At 45.6% G+C, this 10,219-nt stretch overlaps 1 protein-coding gene across 1 annotated transcript; it reads right to left on the bottom strand.

Moving 5' to 3' along the window:
* Window positions 1-7,275: 7,275 nt before the first annotated feature.
* Window positions 7,276-9,302, bottom strand: LOC124677929 (laccase-4-like). The gene is made up of 4 exons (XM_047213869.1): window positions 9,192-9,302; window positions 8,556-9,081; window positions 7,498-8,472; window positions 7,276-7,406 (listed from the first exon to the last, which is right to left on the bottom strand). The coding sequence occupies exons 1-4, from the start codon at window positions 9,300-9,302 to the stop codon at window positions 7,276-7,278; spliced, it is 1,743 nt and encodes a 580-aa protein (XP_047069825.1).
* Window positions 9,303-10,219: the final 917 nt, after the last annotated feature.

Raw genomic sequence — 10,219 nt, 5'->3', positions numbered from 1 at the left:
AGGCAACAGGAAGTAAACACCCGAAGGCAACGAGTATATAAACATGCATGCGCCAAATAAAACCAAGGTTGTGGCCCCCTTTTCAACCGACTTGAGAAAAGGTAATGGGTGAGGGGGTCCCAATAATCGTCCCCACGTACGGGTAGAGCGCTCAATCTCGGAACGGATAACAAGAACTCGGGTCCTAGGGGACATTAGCGAGTCAAAGTTCCGATGCTTTCGCAAAGGGGCTCACGAGATGCCTCTCGCTTACAATTTTAGTTGTTAACAATTAAGTAAAGCATGAGTATCTCCAACAACTGATATAGCATGTGATAACCTCCCAACAACCCAACATATCCCGATAACAGATCGAGATAAACAACAGAGCCTAAACACGCCTACGACTCGCAAGACTCAAACATCAAGCAACGGCTATGGGTAAGGAATGGTACATATAGGATTATTATGGTAAACAAGTGGATAGGACACGTGACTCGATAAAGAATCGCAACATAAGGATAGCAGTGCGAGGGAGAGGGTAAAATAGGTGAAGAGAGAGGGCTCGCCTGTGGAAAGCTGCAGAAGAGCTTGTCGGAGAACTCGACGTATCTCACATCAACACTTCGTGATCCTATCCGGGAAGAAGCAAATGCTGGACAAACAACGGGTGCAAGTCTTACTACTACGGATGAAGAACCAGCATGAGCAAAATGCAGGCATGCATAACATGGCAAATATGATGCAATGCAACTATCCAATTTAAGCGGAGTCGGAACCCCGAACAAACAGATTAGGTTGGAATTGCATATCTACCGGCAAAGTTAAATAGTTGTTAACATGGCATACATGGCAGGGGTGAGCTACATCAAAGTTAAATGGAACCGGGACAATATATATATAATATCCCACATATTCCGTATGTTCCATATTAGGTGATAATGCAAACTATCACGAAATTATATGATGCATAAGGTAACAGCAAGCATGGATGGCATATTCTTGTTCCTCTCATTTTTCTGATCAAATTTCATATAGAACACTTTTAATTTGGAGTTACCAATTAAAAGTTATTAACAGATTGGTTTTATTATTTGAAATAGAAAATACAGGATTTATTTTATTAGGGAAAGGACCCGAAAATAAAGTTTGACCAGGGGAAGGACCCCGGGTTGATTTGTAAAACGTGCAGGGGGTTTTGTTGCAAAGCAACAAGGCAAGGGGCTGCGGGTTAACTTGCAAGAACTTGCAGGGGCCTAAGAACAAAACTGACTAGATCCAGATCTGGGAGACTTTTCTCACCCGAGGAGGGCCTAGCCTCGGACGCGGACAGGTGGGGCCCGGGCGACGACATGGCGGAGCTGACGTGGAGAAGCTTGGCTGCAAGGGAATGCCGCTCGCGTTCCCAGGGAGGCGGTCACCGCGGGCGGGGCATCGCGCGCACCGGCGTTGCAGGCGCCCCCAGGAAGCGCGGAGATGGGCGTTCGATGCCTCTCGTCGAAGCGTACCAGAAAAGGGCGGCGCGAGGCCCAGGGGTCGACGGAGAACCGCCGGCGGTGAGCAACTGCAAACGGACGGAGACAGTCACCGACGAGGAGGACAACTAGAGAGAGAGGAGGAGCGGGAGGAGGTCTGGGGGATGCAGGAGGTTACCAGGAGGGTGGAGGTGTGCTCAGATAGGGAGGAGGAGGTCGGAGGGCGACGAATTTCTCTCCGGAGTGCGCCGGGCATGGCGGGGGAACGGCGAAAGTGGCGGCGATTGGAGGCGAGCGAGGTTGATTGCTTGCAGGGGGTGGTAGAGGTCGCCGAGGCGCGTCTGATGGTGGTCTTGGGACGGCGAGGGGTGGCCGGAGACGACGAGACCAAGGCAAGGTCGGCGATGGCTGTGGGGGTTTCTCCCGTTCTCGTTTTTGCTTGCAGAGGAAGAAGAAAAGGGGAGGAGAGGAAACTTGGGGGAGGAGGAAAAGCTGGCGTGGTCCAGAAGAGATAAGACAGAGGGGAGAAAGGGAAGGGCTCACGCAGGGAGGGTGGAGCACGCACGCAGCGTGAGCTGCTGTCGTTGTCCGTCGTCGACGGGGAAGGAGAAAAGGAAAAAAGGTAGGGGGCCGAAACGGTACAGAGAAGTGGGCTGGGTCGGGCCGACTCGGGCCAGAGGGGAAGAAGGCCAGGCGCTGGGCCAAGGAAGAAAAGGGAAAAGGGAAGCAGGCCGCCGGGGGAGAGGAAAGAAAAGGGCCAGGGAAGAAGGTGGCCTGGATTAGAGGGTTAGGGTTTTTGAAACTTTCCTTTTCTCTCTTATTTTCAAACTATTTTACAAATTGATTTGAAAACAAACCCAACAAGGGTTTGGATTTAAAAACAAAGGTGGAGAGAGAGAAAGGTTTTATTATATCACCCATATGAGAAAGAAATGAAATAATTTAGAGTTTATAAAATAATTTTATTTAGTTAAAACATGGATGATATGATGCATGATACATGATGATGCACAAAAGAAAAAGAACAGACAAAATCTAATAGGGGTGCTACCCGGGGCCGTTACACTTTAAATCCTTTAACATGGTTTTCTTTTAAAAACAAAAAAATTTAAGAGTAATAGAGTATTCCTTTGGAAAATATTTACTTCAAATAAAGAATTTGAAATAATAAAGTTTTCCTCTTTTTGGAGATAAAAGAAATTTTGGAATATTAGAATATTTCCTTGTTGGAAAATATTATTCCTTTTAAAAGAAAAGACTTGGAATAATAGAATTTCTTTTGAAAATATTTGGTAAACAAATATTTGAGTTCATTTGGAATTTTTCCTCGATTTTTATATCAAAGGAAAATATAAAATTCCAACTTTATAATTAAATTCAAAAATTCCAAAATTTGAACTTCTGTTGTTAATTTCATTTCTTCTTTTATTCTGGTTAAGAATTATTTTTAATACACTAATCCAATTTTTCTTGAATTTTTAGAAGTATTTATACTTATTTGGGATTTTGTCAAGTCCAAGGGTTATTTCAAAATGTGAGAAGACCAAAATGCCCCTGGGCCCACCAGTCGGGTCAACCAAATGGGTTGAACCAGACCGGCGTAGGCGGTCGGTCGGCCCACCGGCCACTCTCTCTCTCTCTCTCAATCACACACGAACCCTAACCCTACTCTCCTGGCGATTCCCGTGGTGATGGCGTCGCCGCCACGGTCATCGCCATTCTCCGGCCGTCTCCGGTGGTCCTAGGGCTCGCCGTTGGGTGCGTTCGACGCAGCGCGTGACGGCGCTCCCTTCCATCCGCGTCGATCTGATTTTTCCCTCCTCTGCTGAACGTGCGCCTGCTCGCCCTTGCCAGACGTCGACGAGTTCATCGACGAACCCCGTCGATCTGCACCTCCTGGACACGCCGGTGCGTTCACCGCCTCCAACGCGGGTGGTGCGTGGCTTGGCACCAGCCTGGCCACGGTTTGGCACCGCCGTGGCTGGCATGTGCCACCGTGCCGCCATGAACGCCGCCATGGACACGCCAGGTACTCTGCTTTCTTCTGCTACTCCTCTTTACTCCATCTGCACCATCTGCTCGAGCTCTGCCTACTGATTACGTTCATGCATATGCTGCTGCTATTGCGCTTGTTGTGTGCTTGCTTGATGCCCTGCCTATGCATACTAGTGCTTTTCTCTTGCCTATCTATGCCTACTGATGCTCTGTCGGTGCCTGTTTGATTCCTACTGGTCAATTGTGCTAGGCTTACCCTATTTGTTCATGTCCTTGTGCTACTCGTATGCTTACTGATGCTTGTGTTCATCCTATCCTATCTATTTATGCTTTGTGCTACTCCAAATACTTATTGGTGGCCTTGCTATTGACAAAGGCTAGCATTACTGACACTTGTGGTACGTGCCAGTGATACTCTCGTGTGCCCTGTGCTGGATCCATTTGATCCATTGGGATCAATAGATGCTAGTGGTGCTCTTATGTGCCTTGTGCTTGTTCTATTTGATCCATTTGATCAACAGATGCTAGTTGCTAGGTTACAGGGTTAACTCTTGGCTAATTGATGTGCTTGCCCTAGCTATTGCCATGGTTTATACTTGCTCTAGCTGCTGTTCATGTGTGTGTGTGTGTGTGTGTGTGCTGCTGTTGCTGTCCATAGCACGTTGAATCAAATTCAATGGCTAGGATGCAATTGGTCATGCTACTGGTTGCCTTACAATGATGTTATTGCTTGTTAATGGATTATCTTGTTTTCATGCCTTGGTGGATTATTTATGTACGAATTTCTTATGCAATGTTGATTATATGCATTCATTTGTATGAAATGGTATCTCCACAATCAATTGGGAGATAAGTGAAGTCTGAATCCATTACTGGATAATGATGACTTATGAATCTGGCTTATTGGATGGATTGTGGTTGATGTGACCATAGTAGCCTTGCTAATGCTTGGGTTGCTCTCACTGTTGGATTAATTCTTATTGGCTACTCATCTTTGTTTGCACAGTAGGGTATCATAATTAATATGAATGCCACTGTGTTTGCCTGTGAAGAAATAAATGTATAATCTGATGGTTTCTTGGCTAGGAATTTGCTAGGTGGTCCTTGTAGCTTCTAGTACCTATGTATCACTCTATTGGTTGCTATATGTGCATCTATGCTTGTCTATTTGCACAAAAATAGTATCTGGATGATATATGGATCTAGCTGCTCTATTTATGCCAGTAGTCCTTGGTCAAAACTAAGTGATGATAACCCCCATGAGCATCTGCTCATGCTTATGCCTTGTGTCATGCTATGAGATGGATTGGATCCATTGGATCCACTACAGGTATCAGTTATACCTTGTTCCAGCTCCTAGATGGCTATGCTTAGTTGTTGTTGACCTTTTGTTTGATGGTTTTGATCACTTTCCCTTTTCCTCCTAGCTCCTGGATGATCTTGCTTAAGTTCCCATGTCTCTGGCTGGTTTTGGTGGGTTGGTTTGGATGAATAGATGGTTTCTGTGGTTGGTTTTGATGTTCTTGAGCAATAACAGGGATGAACTAGCTACTGTTCATGGCTGGTTGTTGGTGGATGTTTATCTGGTCGACAAGGTGAATTGTTTCAACTGGTTCTACTCTTTTATAGGTGACTAAGCCATGGTTGGCTTGCTGTTGAGCATGCACCATCACTTGTGAGCTGTGTGTGTGCTTGTGGTGGAACTTGAGCTCGTGATTGCTCAAATTCTGGTCTGCTGGTGCTTATCTTGCTTCTGGCAAGGTTTTTGGACAATGACAAGTGTCATTGACACTGGTATTAACCCCCTGGCTAGTTTCTCTTCCACTTACAGATTTCAAGCTTCATTTCATCCACAGACATAGATTCCAAGACTAATAGTTTAGACTTTTTGTATATGATCCATTTCTTGTAATTCTTATTTTGTTTTATTTATTATTCTGTCCATTATTGTATAATGAATATTGTAAAGACCATGTAATTTGTGTGTATGATCAATAAAGCTCAAGGTTTTGCTTATGATCTCTTATGTAAATTTATTGTTCACTTTTGAATTATTTGTGTATGTATGATGTGATTTGAATTATGAATTCATAATTCATTTATATATTGTTTACTTATTACTTCTTTTGTTTGAAATCAAATATGAAATGCCAAATAAAATATTCTCCCAAAATCTCTAAGTTTCAAAAGAGGTCATGTCGAAATTTATAACACTCACATTGCTCTAACCCTAATAGCAACGAGAGAGAAACCTCGATCCCTCTTAGGTTTTACGCAATAAGGCGCGAAAATTTCCCTCGTTTTGCGATGAAATGCACATCCCATTTCTAATTCTACCATTCATTGTTCCTATGTTCTGGGATATTACAGCATGCCACACTTGGGTTTAGTACAATGTATGTATTGTTTATTTATTCGCAGAGTGTATTGACATTTACATTTATTGGTTTTTAAAAGTAGGTCAAATTCATATTTTCTCACCTTCTTTGGAGGTGTTTGTTCATTTTGCACATCCTTGTGGAGATCATGTGACTTCAGTGTATATAAAGCGATACTACTAACAAAATCCAGGATAAATTCCTCAGTTGTTTCTGTGGTATCTAAGAAACTATGGCCATTAACTGCATTAAACCTGCTGAGCTTTTGTTGTTGAGTTATCAAGGTGGTTTAGCAATCTGCAAACTTGTCCAATTTGTGTTTTTCTTACATATTCATGTTCATTGTACTCCCTCCGATTCATATTACTTGAAGCTAATAGATACATCTATTTTAGTGCCAAATAATATGGATCGGAGGGAGTACATGTACATTTATATATATATTAGTTATGTAGGTTACATAGATGAAGATTTAGTCCTCATTTTGTTGATCACTCTTCATAATATTTTGAAACAAGATCACCCTTCATAATATGGATACATGATTTAATGTTTAGTTTATTGTTTGATAAATAATTTATGTTCTTTCAATTGGGTCACAAACTCACAATATATAAGGAATGACCACTAAATATATGTCCTATAGTTATTGCCATCTGTCCAGACTAATATTATATATAGAGCTTGTTTGGTTTCCTCCACTCTGATCAAATCTGCAGAGCTGTAGAGTTTGGTTTCAGCCGCTCCCTCAAAAATCGCCACATCTCCTTCCGCTCCAGGAACACGGTTGAGGAACGGGAGAGTATCAGATCTCGTCCGATAGCATTGCATTGTGCCAAAAGGCAAGAAGAAATGGTAGATTGCTATACGTGGACTCTTGGCTGATTTTGTTAATCAAATTGGCATGTCCTCTATCCTAGTCTAGAATAATAAATTGTTTCAATGTGCCCAAAAAAGAAGAATATCCTCATATTTGACTATTGGCAAATACCGTGCTCCTTTGTAAACCTTTTAAATTGCCCATATTTGAACTTTGACCAATATTGCGATGCATTTGCAAATATAAATTTCATGATTCATTTCTTCTTATATTTATTTCTCCACGGGCGCGGCACCACGCGCTATCATGTTACTAGAGACTAGACAACACAAAGGTTGCAACAGATATCTAATATTTCGAGCAACATGGATCCACACTAAGCTGATGTGGTTCACAGAAAAGAAAGATGGAGGATTTTGACGTGTAATTCACGTCATTGTTTATTTCATAAGCGTCAAAACATTGTCATCACAAGTTGCTAATCAATCAAAGGAGAAAGTTAAATTAGAAAAAAAAAGTAGGGTCAGCGAACTGACTAAAACTGCTAAGATCTCCGTTTAGGAGACATCAATCGCAAATGGCAAGCAAAAACAAAAGAGGGAAAAGCAACAACTTTGATCCTGTCCGGCTAGCATTTGGGGAGATCCGACGGTGGAGGAAGAATCTTCTGGTTGGGCAGGTTCCCGTCTAGTACCAGCCATGCCATTCTGAGTCCCCATGTCGTGTGCACCTCCAAATGGCAATGCATGAACCATACACCTGCGCATACATGCATATCTTACATATGAGCACGGGCTAACAAAACATTCAGTTTCACGAATGAACGAATGGTGTGCAAATCTGTTGTTACCTGGGTTGTCGGCGAGGAAGCGAATGGCCACCCATCCGCCGGCCGGCACCCCAACGGTGTTCCGCTCAACGGGGTCGACGAGGTTAAACTTGGCCGGGTCGTTCACACTGTCGTAGTTGCCAATTCCTTGGCCGACGACGAAGAAGTTGAAGCCGTGCAGGTGCAGGGGGTGGCTCTCGATGCCGAGGATGCTTGTGTCTTGCATCACCAGCTCCACCGAGGAGTTGAAGGGCAGCACGAGCAGCTTGGTCCCGGTGGCCACGTTCGTGTTGTTCGGCGGCGCCCCGGTGTAGTTGAATTTTTTGAGGGGCATGATCGGGAAGTTTGATCCGTAGACGCCTCGAGACGTGCCTGTGAAGTGAGACTGGAGGAGCGCCGTGGAAGGGAGCACCAAGGAGACATTGTTGACGGCCGCCGCGAACTGCGTGGTGTTGGTAGGCCCCTGGCACGTCGCGTTCACGGGGCACGGGAGCGTGCCCAGCCCGACGGTGAAGAAGAATCGCTTGTCCACCGACTGCGGCACGGCCGCCGGATACTGCAGCGTGGCGAGGCTTCGGAGTTTGGAGGTGAAGTTGGCGACGAAGCCGGTGTCGTTGAAGCGCGGTAGGGTAGGCTTGAAGAGCGGCAAGTACTTGTCGAAGCTTGACCCGGAGGGGGAGCCTGGTTTTTGGTACTCGAGGATGCCGGCGACTGTGGTGTTGTCGAAGGTGCCGGGCCTGATGACGGAGTAGGGCGCGGCGGACATGTAGAAGTTGGCCCTAGGGTAGACCGGCTTGGCGGTGAGGAGGACGTTGGTGGTCTGCCCTGGGGAGATGATCAGAGTCTTGACGGTGAACGGCTTGACATAGACTGCGTCGACCTCGACGACGGTGAGCGTGTGGTTGGCGACGGCGAAGAAGAGCTCGTCGTTGAGAGCAGCGTTGATGAGGCGCAGCATGTATGTTTTTCCTGGTTCCACCTTCAGCTTGAATGTGTCTGCAATGTGTCATGGATGCATGTCAGTAACGTTTCCCCCCTCATAAACAGTGTTAATTAAGCATGCGCCCGTATGTGCGTACCTTTGGAAGAGCAGTTGTAGAACGGCCCTGGGAGGCCATTGATGGTGAAAGCGTCAGAGATATTTGGGGCTCCGCCGGTCTTGAGCGCCTGCCTGACCAACTTCTCCGTGTCCGCCCTCCACCACTCGCCAAAGATCATGGGGACCTCTTTGTGCGGCGCGGTGAACGGGTAAGGCACGCCGTGCTTGGGGAGGACGATGATGGCGCCGTAGACGGTGGCGCGCAGCCAGGAGATGTGCGCGTGCCACCAGAGCGTGCCGCGCTGCCCGGTGATGGTGAAGTTGTAGAGGTAGCTCTGCCCGGTCTGCATCGGGCACTGCGTGATGTACGCCGGCCCGTCGGCCCAGCCGCTCCGGAGCTGCCGGATACCATGCCAGTGCAGCGTCATGTTGTGAACGACGTGGTTGGTGACGCGGACGAGGACTCGGTCGCCCTCCCTCGCCACCAGCGCCGGCCCGGGGTATTCCCCGTTCACTGTCACGATGCTCTTGGTGGCGCACAGCCTCGTCACGTTTGCCATTTGAACCTGCAGTGGATGCACCACGTTAGAAATCAAGATCACACGGCCGGAAATGCATTCAAAACATGTACTACAGTATTAGATGAATTGTGGAATACATATACTGATAGACATACATTGAAATTGTAGTGCCTAGTGATGCCTTGCGCTTGGACGATGATCAGCATCAAGGTTGCCATGAGGAGAGAGCAAGGAGCTCGAAGATCCGAAGAGATCGCCATGGCCATGGTTCCTAGGCTTTGAGCTAGCTTGCGATGTCCGAAGCTAGCTGATCGATCTTGAACTCTTGTGAAGAAATGTGTGGCAAGGTGGGGATGAATTGTTGGAACAAGTACTTGAGTTCTTATACGCATGTAGGAAGGGAGACAAGCGTGTAGCAGCTACGACGTCAATTTTCGTCATTTGTTTGAGGTTTCGATCTATATGGTCAATTTTCGTTTGGTGATTCGGTGGATGAACTATCAAGGCAGGAGCTTGAGCTGGAGTGCTCTAGCTTTGGAGTGTGGCCAAAGCCAGGGCATTCGATTGACCACCTCTGGTTTAATTTGCATACGTGGTCACGTAAAGTTTCCGTTGCAAAGGGCTCGCCGGAAAGTGGATGGCAAAAGGGAAGCGGATTTTGTGCCCCAGGTGGGCCTAGACCTTTTAATGATTTTTTCCAAGAAAAAATATTTTTTTAACAAATCTTAGTAAAAAACTCATGCATATATAAATTAATCGTTGGATATGACTACTTTCTTATGTACAAAGAACAAGTCGAGGTGCACTTTTAAACCGACTAAGACATTTTTTAGGGGTGATTGCAAACGGTTCGTTGCCTTGTGGCATATCTTATGGTTAACACGTCTCTGTTAGAGAGCTTAGCCGATGGTTTTACATCAATCTTCCTGCATGAGAGATTGGTGATCTATTTTTCTTCATGTACTATAGATACTACATGCTCACATATGGTGCAATCTAAGTTAGATTATGCAGATTAACGATCGAAACATCACTTGTATCACACAGCAAGCTTCGGATTGTTTTATATTTAAAAAAAAGCAGAACACAATGGACTATTAGTTCCGTTTGTCACTGTCACCAAACCAACCTATGCAGCTAGCTTCCTCGATTATAAGTCCAGAAAACCAATAAAGGTAACGTC

The sequence above is a fragment of the Lolium rigidum genome, chromosome 7 (genome assembly GCF_022539505.1).
Source record: "Lolium rigidum isolate FL_2022 chromosome 7, APGP_CSIRO_Lrig_0.1, whole genome shotgun sequence".
In the NCBI taxonomy this organism is placed as follows: Eukaryota; Viridiplantae; Streptophyta; class Magnoliopsida; order Poales; family Poaceae; genus Lolium; species Lolium rigidum.
Note: the sequence above shows the minus strand (reverse complement) of the source record. Positions and strands in the feature narration are given on the sequence as shown.

What these genes read in the sequence shown, in the direction of transcription:
- LOC124677929 (XM_047213869.1), bottom strand. Translation starts at nt 9,302, where the DNA reads ATGGCCATGGCGATCTCTTCGGATCTTCGAGCTCCTTGCTCTCTCCTC. An exon ending in CTAGGCACTACAATTTCAAT is followed by an intron (nt 9,082 to 9,191) that starts GTATGTCTATCA and finishes CATCCACTGCAG; the next exon opens with GTTCAAATGGCAAACGTGAC. An exon ending in CTTCCTCGCCGACAACCCAG is followed by an intron (nt 7,407 to 7,497) that starts GTAACAACAGAT and finishes ATGTATGCGCAG; the next exon opens with GTGTATGGTTCATGCATTGC.